General features: G+C 36.1%; 2 protein-coding genes across 2 annotated transcripts; both read left to right on the top strand.

Annotated features, from left to right (window-relative positions):
• The first annotated feature begins 231 nt into the window (after positions 1–231).
• Positions 232–16901, top strand: LOC145217314 (xylosyltransferase-like). Its single transcript, XM_080084572.1, has 16 exons — positions 232–365; positions 854–985; positions 1179–1268; positions 1529–1684; positions 1889–1995; positions 2116–2244; positions 2533–2736; positions 2803–2998; positions 4410–4490; positions 6106–6175; positions 8807–8909; positions 8984–9122; positions 9604–9726; positions 12190–12423; positions 13144–13272; positions 13591–16901. The coding sequence occupies exons 2-16, from the start codon at positions 890–892 to the stop codon at positions 14392–14394; spliced, it is 2661 nt and encodes an 886-aa protein (XP_079940698.1). The 5' UTR covers positions 232–365; positions 854–889; the 3' UTR covers positions 14395–16901.
• Positions 16902–18098: 1197 nt separating this feature from the next.
• On the top strand, positions 18099–20089 carry LOC145207276 (deoxyuridine 5'-triphosphate nucleotidohydrolase-like). Its single transcript, XM_080078669.1, has 4 exons — positions 18099–18335; positions 18653–18864; positions 19270–19340; positions 19410–20089. The coding sequence occupies exons 1-4, from the start codon at positions 18142–18144 to the stop codon at positions 19464–19466; spliced, it is 534 nt and encodes a 177-aa protein (XP_079934795.1). The 5' UTR covers positions 18099–18141; the 3' UTR covers positions 19467–20089.
• The last annotated feature ends 497 nt before the right edge of the window (positions 20090–20586 follow it).

Below are 20586 nucleotides of genomic sequence, written 5' to 3'. Positions count from 1 at the left end.
CCTTTTTAAAAAAGAAACTGCATTAAAAGTCTGTCTCAAAAAACAACTTTGAAATGGGCAATGACCTGTTTTTTGAATTGCCCAACAGCATTTTTGTTTTAACAAAGCATTTTTGTGTAAATGAAACATTAGTATGGGAAAATTGTCCAAAAAAGTTATTCACAGGAAGCGTCATAGCTATTTTTATTATTGTTTTCTGTCTCCTCATGGGATAAACTTCGTTGAAGAAGTTGCGGGTTGTTTGTTTTTGTACGAGTCGGAATTCTTGTTAGTTAGTAGTTCGATTCGATCAAAGAAGGCGTTTGCCTGAAAAGAGGGTAGAAACTCGTTATTTATAAATAGCACATGAAATTCATTTGTCTAAGGTAAATTTTGTTGAATGTAAGTAACGATTCTATTCACATTTTAGTGTATTTAATTGACAGATAACAGTAGTGGTACGTAATAGTAATACTAATGCAAGGAAACAGAAAACGTGTAAATAAAACAGCAAAAAAGGGTAAAACAAAACTATGCCTTTCTTAGTAAATAAAAACAGGAACAGATTAATAGTTTGCACCAATAAATCAAGAACAAAGTGCTAAAGGATGGAAATCATGGAATATTATGCTCTTTTTATCTTATCATATTCACATTCATGTAATGTCAATTTTTTATTTTCTTATTTTTCTTCCTTGTTCCATCTGTTATTTCAACCTGAATAGAACAATGGGTTTTGTGATAAGAGTCGCAAAGATGGAACTTTTTGGTCGTTTATACTAATATTAAATAGTACACACCTAATTCTTTTGAAAAAGTGTTGTGACTTTTATGCATGTGTTGTTTTTGACAAACATTTTTTTTCTTTGAACAGAATCAATGGGGTCAAAATTAAAGTAAAACTGATACAATGTACAGCAAATTGATTTTGATTCGTTTTATGAAAAGGATACTTCGAAAATGGAAGTTATATCTTTACATCATCATGTTTTTTCTTCTAGTTCAGGTAAAACGACTTAGATATTTTAAAATTTGTTTGTAAATTTTGTGGATTGTGTTATAAATGTTTTGTTTGAAAATATGTCAGTAGCCCTTTCATGAAATTGGCGCTAGTTTTTAATTAAGGTTAAATGTAGCAGTGTTTGTTTACCCCCATCATAACAAATATACAAGTCTAATTATGTATGTCTATTTCAAAGGCGTTAATTGCATTGCAAACAAATCCAAACCTGCTTGAAGAAGAAGAAATGAGAAGAGTAAAAGAAATGCAAAAAATGAGGCAAGACCAGGTAAAGTCCTGCTTACATGCTGTAGTTACTGTTCTTGGTTTTATGTATTTTATTCCAAGGTAGTTGGTAAACTCTTTGATGTGTTATAACAAAATGTATCAATACATCATATTATGTGATCAATGTATTGATAACTAGAAAACTGTTGTATTGTGCACAAACATTTCACTTCATTGTGAAATGATTGCAAACTGCTTGTAGAGTGACTTTACTATGTGTACAAATTGTCACATTGTAATGTTGTGTTTGCATGTTGTTAGTTGGCCAAAGCTATGCTGCAAGGAGAAAAATCACATTTGGCCAAGTTTGAGAAAGATGGAGTTGACATATTCAATCCGAAAGATCCACGCTTTAGGGAACAATTTCTGCAGCATGCTGATAAAAATACTGGAGTTTTAGAGGACCCTGGTGATAAAGTAATGCTCACCTAGTTGATCATTATTTCTTGCTTTAATGTTTTTAAAAAACATTTGTAACTTTTAGTGGATGTATTTTGCAGTAAACATAAGCCTATGTTATGTTACTGTAGTAGAAAATATTCTTGAATTTGAATATTTATGGTATTTTGTGTGTTATTGTTTTTTGTTAATTTTGTTTTAAGTGTTTTTTGTTTTTGGCAGGAATTTGGAAATAAACAAATTTCAAACTTGACTAAAAGCAATTTAATTGAGGAAATTCATTTCGAAGATGATGAACTGCCAAATGAAAAAGTCAAGTTCGCACCAAAGTAAGATTTTAGATGAATATATTTTTATTAAACTTGTTTTGTTTGTTGTTCTGGTTAACTTTTAATATATATATACTTTGCAGACTATGGCAGATTCATTGTATGATTTACATTTTTCAGATGCGAGGTAACACTAAAGGATGCACAATCTGCAATTTTTAGAGCAAAATCAGAGGTGTGTAAGCAAGAAATAGCAGATACTGCATGCAAGCACCAAGAAAAAATGCTCTTACCTAAATCCATGAACAGGTTTGGTTCTCGAAAGAAAGTCTTTTTTATAGTGTCACTTTAAAACCATTTAACTTGTCTGAACACTCAATAGGTTTCCACACAAACATGCCCATATAATATCAGCCCAATTTCTTCAATACAGTACAGGCATTGTTTATTTAAAAAGGATTAGAAAGTGGGCCATTGTTATTGATAAATGAGTGACTAAATTTCCTATTGTTTAAATGGCAAGTCACACCATACATGCTAGCAGATACCTATTTCCTGCTTTCCTAAAACCTAATGAAGTATTCATTTGCATTCAAGGCGTTGTCCACATGAAAATAAGTTTGCTTTTGATGCTCCTATGCCGGCATCGTTTAGTGAGTCACTCCGTCCTGTGCGTATTTGCTTCATGTTGGTAGTACATGGACGTGCATTCCGTCAGTTCAAGAGGTTACTGCGTGTAATCTACCACCGTGATCACTTTTATTACATACATGTTGACAAACGTTCCGACTATTTGTTCAGGTAAATATGTGTTCAGTGTAACATTTTTTCACCATTTAAAACAGAAATATGGTTTTGATTTTACAGAGAGATTAAAAAAGTCATCAAGCAATATCCAAATGTGGTGGTTGCCCCATGGAGGATGGCTACCATCTGGGGTGGTTCTAGTTTGCTGCAAATGCTTCTTCGTTCAATGTCTGATGTGCTTCGTCTCTGGACAAAATGGGATTTCTTTATTAATCTTAGCGCTTTGGACTTTCCAATTGAAAGTGATGAAAAACTGGTAAGCATTTGTTTCTGTTTTTTTTTTGCTAAAAGGAAAAGTTTTACTTTTTAAACGTTATCTGATCATATAAATTGCCTTCAAAATTTAGTGGGTACTGCATTATTCCTTTAACCAGGGTTGCCATCGACTTGAAACCAAAAATAAGGACAACCGAAAAATCAAATTTTTATGCGAAACGAAACAAACGTTTTTAAACAAATCTTTGCATTTAACGAGTCATGACATAATATTTGCAATATTTTTGCCAGAAACAATCTGTTTCAGTAACTTGTTGTTCGTAGAAAATATTTTGTGCATCTCACGACAGCTCAGGTCTAGACTCACTGTAGCAGGGATTTGACGTGTAATTGTTGAAAATAAGACAAAAGAAGGACTACAGTCAAAAATAAGGACATTTCTTAGAAATAAGGACAATAAACTTTTCCAAGACATAGCCCTTCAAAATGAGGACAAATCTTAGAAATAAGGACGTTATGGCAACCCTGCCTATAACCAGGTCCTTATTTTGTCTTATTTTCAACAATTATGAGTCAAATACGTGCTACAAGTAAAAGTAAACCTAGACCTGAGCTGTTGTGAAATGCACAAACCATTTTCTATGTACAAGGGGTTGCTGGAACAGATTGTTTCTGGCCCAAATATTGCATATGATATGTCATGGCTCGTTAAATGCAAAGATTTGTTCAAAAACATTTGTTTTGTTCCGTATGAAAAATTTATTTTTTCGTTTGTCCTTATTTTTGGTTTCAAGTCGATGGCAACCCTGCCTATAACACTAGCATTTTCAACCCTCACCTTAAAGTAGAGTGTTTGTTTCTACTTTAATGTTTACCCTGTTTCATTTATAAATATATTTTTTTTACTGGAAATTATTACTTTGGATGTGTCGCTTATGTTTTGCCCATAGGATATGTTAAATCAAACATAATAGTATTGCAATGCCAAAGGATATACTTTGTAATCTTTGTGTGTTGTAATTATAGTGTCTAGCTCCGCTATGAAATCATACACTCCTTTACACAAGAAAACATTTGTCAGTTAGATACAATGGGTGTTATTTTAGTATTGTTTGACTGATGCGTTTTGTGGGTAATTTAGTTGAAGTACATAATGCCTTCTCTTCCTGTGTTTGACACATGAGCCACCCTGTTTACAATGTGCTAAATCAACAAAAACTTTTGTTACTTTGTAATGACTCCCTATTTACTTTGTTGAAGAGTTCAGCATACAGCATGAATAATGTTGATGTACTTATAAAGTGATACAACATTGATCAAATCCAATAATATTTAATTGTAAGTTTCAACCTTTTGCATGTCCTAAAAATGAATATGTTTATTTGAAAAACAAGTTGAAATCTTGTGCTTATGTGGCAATAACTGAGATTTTATTGCTTTTTGTTTTTTAGATCAACTTCTTGGCGACATATCGGGACAAAAACTTTATGAAATCTCATGGAAGAGATGATGAGAAGTTTATTCGAAAACAGGTAGGAATGTAAATTTATAACTAATCAAATCTTGTAGTAAACTGAAGCTTTCAGTACACTCATAATATAAATAATATCAATTTTGCCGATTCAATAGCATCCTAAGTTCAAGTAATAAAACTAAGTTATGCATAACTTCAATTGTCTGTATTGAGCACAGGTTAGTTCAGAACGATTTTGTGTAAAAGCACAGTTTTAGAATCAAATCTTATAGTCATGTTGTATTTAAAATTTTAATAAAGCAATGGTTGTTTGATTGGTCAAAGAGGACTTACTTTTGTGATTTGTTTAAATAAATAAATAAATAAATAGCACCACCACCACATATGTCTTACCTTTTAAACCAGGGGTGGGGAACCTGTGGCCCGCGGGCCGCATGTGGCCCGCTTGCCTTTTTAATGTGGCCCCCGTCACAATTTTAGTATACAACATAATTTTAGTACACAACATATTTTAGTATAGGTACAGTATACAACATAGTATAAAAAAACAATAAAATTTTTATGTACAAATATGTCCTTGAAATGACTTCGACACTTCTGGTAATCTCCCCATCCACATTATGACTCTAAACTTCTAAAAATTGCTACACATTCAACCACTTGCTTTATTTGTAACGTAACAGTCACTCGATTGCCTCTCCTTGCAGTAACAAATCATTTGCCATGTGGTGTATTTTTTTAAATTGCGTTTAGAGCTGTTAGCGTGGATCCTTATATTGGTATTTTAAATATGTTCTTGGAAAAAAGACAGATCGATATAATGGAGCTAGGGTATTCCAGAAAGAATGGACAAACTCTTATTTTTAGTCGAAATAAGTGATAAACCTGTATTATAATATTATAACACGGAATTTAACAAAATGTTTGGCCCGCCCGAAAATGTTGTGCAATTCATGCGGCCCGCAGTGCTAAGTAGGTTCCCCACCCCTGTTTTAAACAGACCCTAATCTTTTTGCTTTACCACTTGACATGGCAATTTTAATATTTCATGGATCACTGTGTAGTTGAGAGTGTGGTATGAATTATTAAGGGGACTTTGTGTCTGACATGTCCCTTACCCTATGACACACTAAATTTTGTCTTGTGTAAAATTACACACTTCAACTGACATAGCTCACTGAACTCAATATTGTGCCATTTGTCAAGTTTCATTTTCCCAACAATGCTCTCTTTAACCTATTTTTGAACAAATGTTTCAAAAGGTATTATATGTTATATATGTGCAATGATATCATTAGTTGTGCACATACATTTGAACAGCCAATTTTTCTTTTTCTATCTTCTATTTTCAAATTTGGTTAATAACGAATTATATAAACTAATTGAAATTCGCACACATGATAGATTTGTATCTGAAGTTGTGTACCCAAGATTTTGCTCCATGCAATAGATAAGTTTCATAATAGTGACACTAAAGTCCTTAAGTTTCAGATAAGTTTCATATTTTGGATTTCTACTTGAAAGCATTTAGGTGAATTACAAGCTTTATCCAAAAACATGATTTTTTATGCACACTATATTACTTTCAAACGAGATGTCAACCACTACACTTTGCTTTTCAAATGTTTTTGTGTGGTTTTACCTGATGCTAAACTATTGTGTTTTGGTTTAAGGGCTTGAATCGTTTGTTTGTGGAATGTGAACAGCATATGTGGAGATTGGGCGAGAGGGATTTACCAGAAGGTAAGAATAAAAATCGAACTATTAAAACCTGGCCAATATGCTCTTCTACAAACTCCACACAGAAATGTATAGGCAGACAATACATAGTAAAACATGCGACCGTAGCTTGTTACAAATTGGTTCCTTGAAGATTAAAAATGAACAGTTTGTTTTATGTCATTGCTGGTGGTTTCTTATTGTTTAAAATTTGTAATAAAAATGAGACACAAATGGTTTTGTCAGTGTTTTGGTGGTGTCTCATTGAAATTGCCTGTTAACTGGGTGTTAACCCTCCTAACCTTTAGTGGTTTAAATTTGTTTGTTTTTTCAATTTTGTGTCATATTACAAGAAAACATCAGGTCTTGCATGTTTCATATGCTCTAAGCAGGAAACTGAATAGTTTGATAGCATATTTTAATGTATTTCATTTTAAAAAGCCATAAATTAAGTCGATATTGCTCAAAAATTAAATCGAACAATTTTACCATGCACCTATATATATTGTTCTGAAAGTTGTAACCCAAGAGCAGTAAACTGTTGCCCATTTACAAGTTACAGTGTACAAAAACTGTTACAATCGGGTACAGCATAACATTGCAAACATACTTGTATGATAATGATACGTACCACATTTGCCTCATGAGAATTTCAACTTTCACTAATTGAGTAAAACTTGTATGTGGTCTCCGGAAATTTGTCAATGCACGTTACAACTATGTTCACTAGACAGCTTGCTAGGCCATTATAAATGATTTAGCCATAAAATGCCAATAGAATTATGCCATTAAGTGTGTGGCGTTGTAAGATTAAATTTTGTGGGTTGATGGAATTACAGCTTGACCGCAACACTGTAGTACCAGACCAAAAAACAACAAGTTGCTCTTTTAGTTTAAGTTAACCTGATGAAGATTCTCGACCTTTATAGTCTTTAAAACATTCTTGAACAGTAAAAAAGCTCTTGGTGCCAGGCATAATGCGTAAACGACCATTTCGTTTCCAACACTAACAAGAAGAGCAATACTCGTTTATTGTTTAATGATGCAAAATTAAAAAGTGTAAAAATCTTGATCGTCTGCCGTTCTTTTTTTGTAAATTTGGATATCCTTAATTTATGCCCATTTTTACAGAATATTTAGATTAATCTACAACATTTTCATATTTTTCAAGTTTTAGAAAACTGGTTTCGTATTCACGTTCGGATATTTTTTTTACTGGGCCCATTGCGCATTAAACTGTGCTCTACCTCAGGGGTCGGCAACCTTTTTTGCACTGCGGACCGGTTTTGAAACTAAAATTTTATCGCGGACCGGTCTTCAAAAAACTACAAATATATAGCTATAAAAACGCTTAAATTCGTTTATCATCCCCGGGAGACATGGGTAAAATGTTTCAAAGCATTTAACCTGAAAAATTATACGGCCCGGTAACGAACTCCTCGCGGACCGGTACCGGACCGCGGACGGCGGTTGCCGACCACTGCTCTACCTTAATCGTATGACAAAAAACAGAAGTTGGTGCGTAAAATGTGCACATACAACTATGTTTTGTGTATTAGCGAGAAAATCAATAAAAGTGCTGCCAAGTATTACGCTCAAGACCGTCAATACCGAATTATGATCGATCGCGAAAATTGGCCAATACTCTGCGCTTATTATTTTCATGTATGCCCAGCGTTTATAATATGCTTCGCCCAAGATAAGATCAACTATAACCACATTTAACGATAGACCGTCGTTTTTTATTGGTATTACCTGCTTTTGGCCATATTTCTTAACGAGTCTGAACAATTTTCGGTTTTGCAAAAACAATTTTACTTTAAACGTGTGTATTTACCTACTATACTTATTGGAATACAGTATAAACAGATGTACATTGTCTACTTTCTATAATAACGAACAGAAACGCAAATTTCATAATAACTGCTTGGACGAGAATAAATGGCTTTTTAATGTTTGTCCCGACTGCTCATGGTTGATAAAGGCCACAAAAGCTATAAAATCAACTTTAAAAAGCCGAAACATTTTTTACGTTGCGGCGGTGTTGTTTTACAGAGACAAAAAATCGTTACATGGGCTTTTGTTAAGTTGCCCTCCCACAAAACCAGTAGCTTTCATTCCCGCTGTAGTAATAGGCGTTGTTTGCAACGAACATTTCCGCTCAGAACCTTGTTTCCGCTTTAGCTATTGAGGTCAATTGTCCGACAAATGGGTTGCCGTTGGCGTCCAAAATGTTGTATTTTTAGTATGCGACCAACGCAATTTGGGTCACATAGGCCTTAGAATAAGCTCAAAATATTGCTTCAAATACTGAAGTGTGCTACGGTCGATGTTCAAAAAACATTTGTGGCAATTCCAAAAAAATCTACTCAAAATGTTATTTTAGACATGGGAAATACAAAAACATTGTTAACAAATTCTTTAATACAAATCCAATTGTTTATAATCCAGTCAGGCATGTCTGAAACAGTAAATTAAATACAATCTTAGCGCAAAGTCCCTATCATAGAAATTCAAAACGCTGTTAAAATGGAAATATATGCTCAACAAAGCTGTCTTCTTGTTTTTGTGGGCATTTTCTTTACATATATTATCGTATCGTAAAGTGATTTAAAAAACGTTTTACTTTATCCACATACAATGTTTTATGTTCAGGTATTATTGTGAACGGAGGAAGCGACTGGGTGGCTTTGAACCGCGAGATTTGCGAATACGCCATTCGTGGAAAAGACGACCTCTTGACTGATCTCAAACACTGGTTAGTAAAGCGTCCCCGCCCACAGTGTAACATGGAAACGTTTTTCTCAAAATATCATGTAAAATTGCATGCAGGTACAAATATACGTTGCTTCCAGCCGAGTCATTCTTCCACACTTTGGTACAAAACAGCGAGAAATGCGAGAGTTTCGTGGACAACAACCTTCGTGTGACAAATTGGAATCGAGCACGAGGTTGCAAATGCCAGTACAAGGTCAGTGGCACTTCTGTTTCTCATTGTCCAGTTTTGCCCCTTCAATATACTCTCAGTCAGTTTTCAAACTTCCGTCTGCAAATTGCGTGGATTCAAATTAGGATATTGAACGTTTAAAATCTGGTTTAGCATACACGGAATAAAATATAAACCTGTGATATAAAGCATGTGTGCATATAGAATACATTGTGGTACAGGCGATATAACAATCGCTGTTGTCATTTAACATTCACCAGTGTAGGTTGTCGTTGAGCTTAGGCCAGGATTTATAGACCACCAAGAAGTAAGGGGAAAATTGTTAGTTTAAAACTGGCTTGAAGTGTAAATCGATAAAAATAGTTCATGGCCTAAAATGTTGGAAACCACTGAATTGATTTTTTGGCAAACAAAAAGATACTTGTTATACTTGTCAAAATCTAGCCTTAATTTAAGCAATTTCGTTTGTTGAAGTAAGAACTAAACCATATCTCAATTCCCACAGCACATTGTGGATTGGTGCGGTTGTTCGCCCAATGATTTCTACCCGTCCGACTTGGGAAGGCTTCAAACCTCAAGGCCTGTGTTCTTTGCTAGGAAGTTTGAGGAAATTATAAACCAGGAAGTGGTAAGATGTGTTTTCACGCTTCAGTATAGCTTGTTATCTATCATACGTCTTGTCTAGGGAATAACGTCATTTAAGTACAAACTAGTACAACTTTATTTTGACTTTTACTATTGACGACTTTAGTATTAACTGTGGCTGAAATGCATTGATAATGCCCCCAAAAATGCCAGGTGACTAATAATTAAACGAATTTCTCAGTAACGCTAAAATTAGACACTAAATATATCAAACAGGTTGTTTGTATAAGCCATAATGTTTATGTCCAGCTCCATGAATGTAAGACAAATATTTGAACTGATAAAATTTATAGGCAACATATTAGTTAACGTGTTCATTGACCTCAATTTATTACCTTCTGTCGTTTTTCAGCAGTAATGAAACGTGGCCAATCTAGCTTTATCCAATTTTCAACCTTTAAAATACACTCTTTTCTCTTTAGTTCAAACAAAGCGGTAAACAGTAACCAAAGCATGAAGAAGCCGTTTTAAATGCTAATTATGGGTCATAATTTTGTTCATACAGCCAGACCTTAGACTCAGATATACACGTATACAGTACAGGGTTTAGTTGGGTTCACTAACACCTACATAATTGTGGTTAACACTAACACGTTGATTCACCGCCTGCCTTTCTGGCCTCAAAAACGTCACAGAAAGTCTTGCCCACCCAAAGTGCAAATAACACACATAAGGCGATGGTGATCAATTTCTCCCACGGTCACTGGTGGTTGTTTACTTAAGGAGTTTCTGAAGACGCCCTTGTAGAAACTGCGTTGTGTCAAAGTTTTATGTGGCCTGTAGTACGAAAGTTGTGGAGTTAATTGTTTTTTTGCATTATAAATTTGCATGCCGTAAGCAGTTTGGGTGTCTGCAAAGCCTAGGCGCCAAATATAGCTGTTATTCTGCTTCCATGTCCAAAAATGTATCATTAAGTTGGTAAAATTAGTTTTTCTGGGCATTGAGTCTGTTTCCTCGTAAAAAAACTGTTTTTCCGGCTATGGCCATTTAATATTAGCACAATTTAGGTTTGACAAAACAATTAACAGCGCCGCGCTGTTTTGCATTCTTTTCTTACAGCACTATAATTCACAGCTGGTACATTGGCATAGTAAATAACAATACACGAAAGATCCACCATCCTAAAACGTTAACTGTGTACATGTATAGCAGCAAACTTGGTGGCGCCTTATAACTCCCTAAAGAACTTGATTCAGAAAACCACACAGCACGATTTATTTGGTGTCGGACGATTTAAAGCATCTCCCGCCCAGTAAACGTCTTTCGTCACGATATTATATACATCAACAATACGCCTTGTTGGAGCCTGTAAGCTTAGTGGTAAATAAACCCATTAAACTGCGCCCAACCCAACGCTTTTTCTCCTACTGATTTTAGGACGAGTAAACAAAAAAATGCGTTCCAAACGTTTTGGCCTGGCTTTAATGCAATGACTACATTTTACGCTACTTTAATAAAAGTGTTCTTTAATGGTGAAAATAAAGGCCTAAATAGACGTAAAAAGTGATATGCTTTATCTTTTAAACATTTTTGGCAAATGCTCGTGCCATCATCAGTGATTTGCATTTGCCGAAACGTTCGAAAAATAAGGCATGTCGCTGTTTCCGTCTATTTGGGTCGTTATTTTCACCATTAAACTTATGAACAGATCCGTATATAATGTTCCAAATGTTCTTTGTTAACAAAGAAACTGTATGTGTCATAACTTCAGGACGCATTCAAAATATTAGTCTGGATCAGCGAGAGAAAGAACACAGTAACCTTATGCCCTAATTTGCCAACGTCGAACTATTTGACAAAGCCTTAATGACAAAAAGGTTTCCGTAATAATGCCCAGTATTATATGTGGTGTTATCGTTCCTTATGCTTGGTTGCATCTCATAAATTATTTAAGGCCACCGCTATAGTCCACCTGCGTGTTTTCTTCTTTACAAGTCAATAGCACGTTGCGGAAATTGAGGATTTGTGTTATTATGGGTTGCGTGCTCTGCCTTTTAACAAATACCCCGATGCGCCTACGTTAGAGTCCGTTTTTTTGTATTTTCGATTACTTTTTTTACATACACTATCATCAAACGCGGAGTTGTTGGAGTTATTAGAGGCGAGTTAAAAAATAGAGTTCCTCTTAAGCACCGTGTTACCAGGGTGGCGGTTTTCCTGCCCAATTCGGCTGGTTTTTGACATCGAGTTGCGGGTTGCGTTTTGTGGCTGGTTATCCATTTTTCTCACATTACGTGCATTTTGAAGTATGTAGCTTCGCTAGCAGTTAAATGGCGGTATGATTGGGCTCGTTTTGGGCTTGTTTTGGCAAGCTGAATGGCAATTTGATAATTTGACCTGGCAACACTGCAACCTCGTAACTTAAACAAATAACAATTGTGTCAAGTTTGTAACTTGCGATAGATAAAGTCGGCACCACTATCATAATGCATTCAATTTTTTACAGGTCAATCACTTGGACTTTAAAATTTACGGGAAATACCCTTCGGGAACTCCCGGCCTCAACTCGTACTGGGAGAGTTGCTACGATCACGCGGACGGCGCGAGTTCGGTGGGCGACTCGTTTTTAACTCACTACTCGTCGTTCGCGCGACTCGGACTCAAGGAAATCAACTCCCACCTTACAAAGAACAACCCACAACCCGACGCGTGTCAACTTCATGTAGACCGAATATTGCAGGTGGGAGAATATATAAAAGCTGTTATAGGTTATTGCTAGTTGTGGGTTTGCATAATAAGGAACACGTACAAGGAAGCTTTGTGGATTTTTCGCTTATGTGGTGCTGGTTATGTTGTGTAGTGCCTGCAGGACTACTTCCTTTTAAATTCCCGTTTAAAAATCCCATGCAAAGTATGGGGGCTTAAAACTTTTTCAACTGGTGGTCCATGATGACTTTTTGGGTGGTCTGCAGGACGTTAATTATGTGTGATGGTAAACTGGAAATAGTTGCATGTAATTTATTGAATATTCAGAAGAAATAAGCTGATCCAAGTTGTTGGCCATTTGTTGTCAGCTGTCAGCCGTTGCTTGATATTACTCCTCGAAATTTCTGTATAGAAGGAATATATTTTAAGCCAAAATGCTTGTTGCAGATGCTATCTATATCCTTACTTACCAATGGACTGGTCCAAGATATTCAATTAATGTAACTGGCTTGAAACGAGTAGATTTAACGGTGTGAAAACGCATCTGAGTTTGAAAATTTGAATATTAGTGTCGTATTTCCATTTGGTTGCAAGCACAGTATAAGCAATTTTAGGTAAAACTGCTATCTTCCATTTTTGCAAAATGTATGACATTTTCAGCATCATTGCCGTACTGAGGCTTGTAAAATTGTTGAAACTTTCGAATCTTAACATATACAATAAAGCACATATTTTTATATTTTTTTTTGTACAGGTTGAGATGCACAAACAGCGAGAGCAATTCATGGGTTACATAGTAACTGTTGAAACCACGTGGAGAAGTTTAACTGAAAGGAAAGACAATGTAGAAATCTCTGACCCCGACAAATCAGTTCAAATGCAGGTTTGTAACTATTAGACAGCCTGCTGGCAACAGTGTTTCAAAATTCGCAGAATTTTCCTTTTAGAGATCACAGAGTTGACCTTTTTACTCAATACGCTGGCTGGAGGTTATTCAAAACCGCTGTAATTTTGGTGGTGTTATTCGCACTATAAACAAATACATTGTTTGAATAGCTACCGCACGCCAAAGAGGTCAAGCCTTAACGCCCTTTTGTCTTGTGTTTCCCGTTTTTTTGCAAAGTCAATGTCATGCTTCGTAATGCATTCCCAATATCTCGGCCATGATCTTTATCATAATCCTAATGTGATATGTTCCCAGGTTTTTGTCTCGCCGCAATCCACCCTTCGGATAACCGACAAGTCTTCTGAACTTGCCTCACGGCTCGAAGGCGCCGCGGTAGGCACCAACTGGGACGTAAAGGAGCTAACACTGCGAGACTGGGGCGGGATTATAGGTCCCAACAGCGACGTACACTTGGTGGCGCGGTGGAGGCGAGCAGAGGAAGATTTTGTCGTCACGGTGGTCGCTATCGACCCTCTTAACGTCGTCAGCGATTATAATGACTTCAGAACGCCAGCAAAGGCCGCCGGAGTGACTGAGACGCCGTTAAGCTTGCGCAAGCCTATGAGGCCTGGCAAATGGACGATACGGTTCTACGTGCAGCGACAGTTCAACAATATATGCGCTGAAATCAACTTTTTCGTTGCTCCTTTGGAGTTCGTTGCCAGTTTGCCTGGTGGGGCTTCGCTAAGCGTGGACAACATGGGTATAGTGGACGATACGACTGTTAACGCCGCATCGCGTAACCTATACACCATGCGCACCACTCTAAACCTAAAAAAAGACGAGCGAGCAGCCGAGAAGCTCGTCCTCAACTCAAAATACACTGCAGGCCCGAAATTACAGTCGTGGGTTGACGACGTAATCGTCTTAGCTTGGACAGCGAAGGAATACTGTACTGTGGCCGAGTCGCCTGCAGAATGGACTAAAAAGCAGCCAAAGAGCTGTTACAGCCAAAGACAGATAACTCCTAGCCGGTGTGCTGACGTTTCGTGGTCTTCGTTTTCACCTGATCCAAAGTCGGAATTGGGGCGTGTGAAAAGCAACGGCCGCATACGGTAGTATAGTGCAATATATATTGAGTAGTGTTGCCACGGGTTACGTACATCAGAATTATGCACTTGTACTACAAGTGTTTAATGGTGTAGTTACGGAACCAGATTCCGTATGGCTGGTCTGGTTCTATTTTGTTGATCAATGATTTTGGTAAGTTAAAGATTTCAAACCCAATTTACGAACTATTGGTTAAGTTGCAATGTGCTGATTTAACCCTATCTCCTAAATTTTGAACTACTTGTTGATGCTATTCTATCGGCTGGTTTTGCACTTAACCACCGTTTGAGGTAAAATATGGGTTCTACCACCATAAATCGCATCGGTCCACTAAAAACCTTTAAACTTCACCCCTCTTTCACTGGCTTCACAAAGGTGCAAAAAACAGGGATTTCGCACAAAAACATTCTCCCCTTTAATTCTTTATCTTCTCAGGTCCCGTTGTCGCACGCAACCACACTAACACGAAACTTTGGTTTAGGCCTCTTTTTGTTTTATGACTGGATTGATTCATGGTTTTTTAAATGTGAAACAAAGTTGCAGTAGAATTATTTGTTGCGAAAATTGTCTTGTCATGTTGTTTAATTTATTTTATGTAACCTTTTAACTTTGCCAAATAATGCCTAAAGCAGTATAAGATTGCGCAAACGTATTGTTAGATTTTGTTTTCGCAAAAAAGGAACCAAAACTATTTATGCTCCTGTTTAACAAACAATTTAGGAACCCCTTTGCATATTTCGAAATGGCGTCGATTTTTTTAGCTTATATCTGAACCGTCTGACTAAAACGCATCTTTCTTCACATATTTGCGTAATACCACCCGACATTGTCGATTTAAAAGTCCATTTTTGGACCAGAACGTTCTGTACATGCGTTGTTGCTAACCTTATTGCCACTGTGCGTTACATATTGCTCTTTAACCCCACCACGTGTTAGTATGTAGTGGCATTTTCCAACTATGACTACAGCGTGAGTTTTCCTTTGTGTTCAAAGGTTTGTCAGCATTTCCTTGTTTTGTTAAATAATCATGAATTTAGGACTGAACTATTCGCGTGTTCATAATTTAAAATTAACGACTCTTTGCAAATAATTTCAATAACAAGTAATCCTGCTTTTTTCGATCATTGAATATTTTTATTGATCTAAATGAGATTGACGTTTACTTTTTTCTGTGCCAAAGTTACGAATACCAGAAGAAGGTGTCCAACTTTTAGACTCAATCAATGCACGCCATCCTGAACCCCACATCGAAATGCTTGATATTTCTTGTATTTCGTCGGCGTTATTGTGTTACCCATCTGACGCTGGTGTTTCTACCTCTCATATGATGTGTTTTGATTCTCTAAAATGCTAAAATGCCCGCGAAATTCGAAACGTCACTAAGAACTTTTCATGTTTTGTGAACAAAAACGCTGAACAATCCTAAACCGACCTAAATGACAAAAATTCACATAAAAATCCGACGTAAAAATATTTTTTACTTTTTTTATATTGGGTTGGCCATTCTTAATTACAGTTGTAAGTAGCAGTAAACGCCTTACCAATTTTTGAGGCCTTGGTGTAAATTAAGCTGCTCTTCTAATAAATTTGGACAGCATGCATATATACATTATATTCCTGTGCCAAAGGCGCTTTGTGTAGCAATCAAAGTAGAAACTGTGCCAATGCGCTATCGAAGTGTTAAACATCCAAGCTTTGAAATTTCTGTAAGATTTCATATACTTTTACTTTTACGCATCATGTTTTCCGAATATCGCCAAATAAAAATTGTACTGCGAATTTGCTACAGTGAACTACGTCATTAATTTTCGTCATACAGTAAACCTCGGTTAAACCGGATTCGGTTAATTCTGTTCTTCGCCTAATTTTGACATAAATTGAGATACGAATGTTTTGTAATGGGGTGAGGCTTTATCCAATCGACATTGGTTAATCCGGATAATTTTTTTTGTTCCAAACGGGTCCGGATTAACCGTGGTTTACTGTACTCTTGTATCATGCATAAAATATCTAAATTAAGTCAACAATGTTATCCACTGCTGCGTTTTAATTTGCTGCAGAATACTGCGTATTAAACTTATTCAATACGCCGCCGTAGTCAATATTCAAAACGCTGTATCGACGAGTTAAAATTGGCCATCAAATATTTACGCTTACAGCGAGTTTTTACTCATTTTCTTGTTTAATGTTTTCCATATAAAACTTCAAAAATGTTCAAAACGCTGTAGTGATTAAAAAACGATTTGAAACGTGCTCTGTAAACATAGTTCAATTGTACACTTTAGCGTACAGCAACATTACTTTTTGTATTATGTCTTGTTATTTTTCCCTATCAGTATATACGTGTAACCTCTTCACGTACTTCTGTTATAGGCCGTCGATCATGTTCCTTGGTTTGGAACGCGTGGTTCGTTGCTTTTTATCATGGGAGTTCTCTTGTGTTTTGTTTTATCCTATTTTTTCTGTATCTTCGCTTAATATAATGAGAAGCAATAATACAACTCCTTATACACAAATGTGTTTTCCTTATGCTGGAGTTTAAAAAGTATCCTATACTGTTTTTTAGGATGGTGTTTCTGTGAAGCAGCCTAGGTTATCATTTTTTCACAACTAGAGTAATTCTTTGGTGAGCAAATAAGTACACATTATATACTGTGACATTTCAAAATAGTCCACTATTTTAAGTTCAACACTTAGGTCGTTTTATGACAATTTTTTAAAAGTTTTGTCGAATAAGTAACAGTCATGCTGGAATAGATAAATAAATGCAACGTAAATGTGATGAAAATGTGGATGTTTCAAAACACTGCCCCAGAAAAAAAACGAGAATATGCGCAAGTGGGACACTTAGCGGATGGAAAGATTTGGCGCGAAAGACTCAACTTGTTAACAATACAATAGTACAAAAAATACAAAGCTTTGTTTCACTTGTGCAACTGCGTTTATTTTGTTTCATTGAGTGTAAAAAACGGTTGTTGACTAATTTTCCTTGGTATGTTAATTGCATGTTTTCAGCTACATTACTTTAAAGTAATTGTTTTGTGAGTTTGTACGGCAAGGGAGAAACATGTGCATAAGATTTGGCGCCAATAGTTTTTAGGTAACAGCTTATGTTTGTATTTTGTCAACCAACCAACTGTGATGGCCTCCATTCGTGTTTCTCAAAATGCATTAAGATACTACATCAAAATTATTGGGAGCCATAATCTGCACTGACTAATGTCCTAAAGCAGGGGTGTGCAACCTTTGTTAGTTGTTACTGTGGTCTGTGGGGCCAAATGCAATTACCGGTACCATGATTTGATTGCAGGCTGCACCTTTGTATAACACAAGGTACTTTTAGAGTCACATACCAAACATGTCTATATTGAGTTAACAACTCCAAGTAAATTTTGCATTTGTGTCTGGTTGCATATTGTCAGGTTGCAAAAATAGCACTGGGCACTGGGTACTGGGCAGTGGGCACATTAATCTGCTTAAAAATAGATAATAACTGGACTCATTTGCCAGAACATTTAAAATCCAAGCGTATCTGCAGGCTGCATAGCTTTTACTGAATGGGCCACATTTGGCCAGCAGGTGCATGCAGGCCCTTGCAGGGGTGTGCACACCCCTACCTTAAAGGTTTAAATTTGTCACACAGTAGAAAAACTCTGGTAAATACTGAAATTACCAAAAACATTCATTAAATTTTTACAAAGCTTTAGTTTTCATTTTATTGTCAATTGTTTTTTCAGTAAAGTATAACAATAAGAAATGGCCTGTGAGAATGTTGTTGCCGTGAATAAATCTCCATTGAAAGAGATGCAAAATCTGCCATCACCCAAAAAATTGAAATTGTCCAATCCTAGCATACCTGAGAAGGCAGTACTTAAGTTTGCAAAACTGACTGAAAATGCAACTCCCCCCACTAGAGGATCTACACACGCAGCTGGATATGACTTATACAGGTGCATTTACTTTTTGAACTAAATATGTTTTTTTGGTTTGATGTAGTCTTTGTATTGTTTGTGTGTTGGTTCCTGATTTCCCACACAAACTTTGTGGTGCAGCATGTTACTTCTTAAAGTTGAAAAAAATAGTGCTGAATAGTGTAAAAAATATAGTAAAGCATTTCAAACACTGAAATAATGACTCATAGCATGTAGAAAACATATAAAATTGTTTGTAACTTTCAAGGTAAAAAAATTATTAATCAAACAATAGATCTGTGTGGCATTGTGCATAAAAACAACAGTCAAATGAACTCATTGCCACTTTTTTACAGTGCATATGACTACACTGTCCCCAGTCGTGGAAAAATTCTCGCCAAAACTGACATCCAAATATCTCTTCCTGACGGCTGTTATGGCAGAGTTGCCCCAAGATCGGGTTTAGCTTATAAACACTTTATTGATGTTGGTGCTGGTGTAATTGACCAAGACTACAGGGGAAATGTTGGAGTTGTAATGTTTAACTTCAACGACAAGGATTTTGAAGGTATCGAATAGGTTTTGAACACAGGTTCTTGGGGAAAAAAATTGTCGAACCCATGAAAAACCTCAAAAATAAAACAAATGAAGTTTCCTTTAAATCTTTTATTTTTTTCCTAAACATACTTAATAAAGTCTTGCACTCATGGTCAGGGTTTTCCGACATATTGTTAGTCAAGGCATATAGGTTGCAAATTAGCATAGATGTATATTATATGGATTGGTATTCCTTTCAACAACTGCAGCAGTAACAAAAGTTTATCGGTGTAAAAAACTCTTATTTGGAAACTAATCAAACTATACCTTTAAAATTTATCTGCCCCTTGAGAAACTAAAAACCACTGTTAACCGAAAAATTTGTACATTACACCAACATGATTCTGGGATAATTTCATTTTTATGTTGTTTTTAGTTAAAAAGGGAGACAGAATTGCACAACTGATATGTGAGAAGATTTTTTATCCAACTATGCAGCAATGTGACGTAAGTTTCAATGTTTAATTTTGTATCAGGTTCTCATGAAATATAATTTATGTGTTTTGTGTTCAATAGAGCCTTGAAACAACTGATCGGGGTTCTGGTGGATTCGGTTCAACAGGGACAAATTAGACAAGTCTTCAACAGGGACAAATTAGACTCAACAAGTTTTGTGACAACAATGTGGTTTAGATCAGTGCTTGTCAACCTTTTTTGAAACGGTACACCCTTTTAACATTTACACAAAATTTGTACACCCCCAGTAAAAAAGTATTCAACCCTGTAACACACTGAATCTGTGATCCTAACAGAAATGATGATGAGCGCAATAACAACAAGCCATAATCCATAATTCACTTTCTACATCTGAAAGGTATCAAGTGAAATATTAAATTATGATGTCTCAAATAGAGTTTTGTAACTTAAAATCTATGAACACTTGAGATGCATGTTGTGCCTTGTATTATGTTTTGTATCTGGTACACCCCAGTACACCCCATCAAAGTGATACACCCTTTAAAAATTATGGTACACCCTGGGGTGTACAATACACCCGGTTGAAAAGCACTGGTTTAGATGCATACTTGGTGCTAACACTGCCAAACACAATGGTCATTTTTGGTTTACTGGAAACTGCCTTTGTCTACCAATCATACAATGTTATTGGGATATATTTTTGTTTGATCTATTTTGCTACCGAAAAATAATGCACAAGCATTTCATTTGTGTTCGCTCTAATACATTTTTTACATTTACCAAGTTGTATATAATGGGGGCAGACTCCTCTCATTGTAAGAAGTTTAATGCTCCATTTGACCTCAGACTCTTCAACCAAGGATCATACAGTTTGAGAAGCTTATGACATTTGAATGAATTACATCAGTATATACATACTACAGACGAATCCGGTTCGCATCATCGATTTGCCACGGGTATTTGATGCGATTAACCGGATTATGCGATAATCCGGTTGCTATGTAAACAGTACACGCCGTTAACAATAGCGCTTATTTTCACTTCCCCAGCTAAAACAAAGTTGCAGTGACGCTCAACGGAGCAGTATTTTCTCTCTTTTGTTGCCGAGAATTGAAAAAAGTACTCTCAAGTCAAAACTAGATTTATTACTCTCAGTGCAATGCATGACGTCATGCTTCCTAACTGTCGTGGCTGTGGTGCAATCGCCTAAGCGTGTTGAAGAAACAGTAGAAACGCACACACACACTCTTCATTGGCGCACACGCCACAGTTCGCT

The sequence above is a fragment of the Phallusia mammillata genome, chromosome 1 (assembly GCF_965637545.1).
Source record: "Phallusia mammillata chromosome 1, kaPhaMamm4.hap1.1, whole genome shotgun sequence".
Lineage (NCBI taxonomy): Eukaryota > Metazoa > Chordata > Ascidiacea > Phlebobranchia > Ascidiidae > Phallusia > Phallusia mammillata.
The sequence above is the reverse complement of the archived record's forward strand: the minus strand, read 5'-3'. Positions and strand labels throughout refer to the sequence as shown.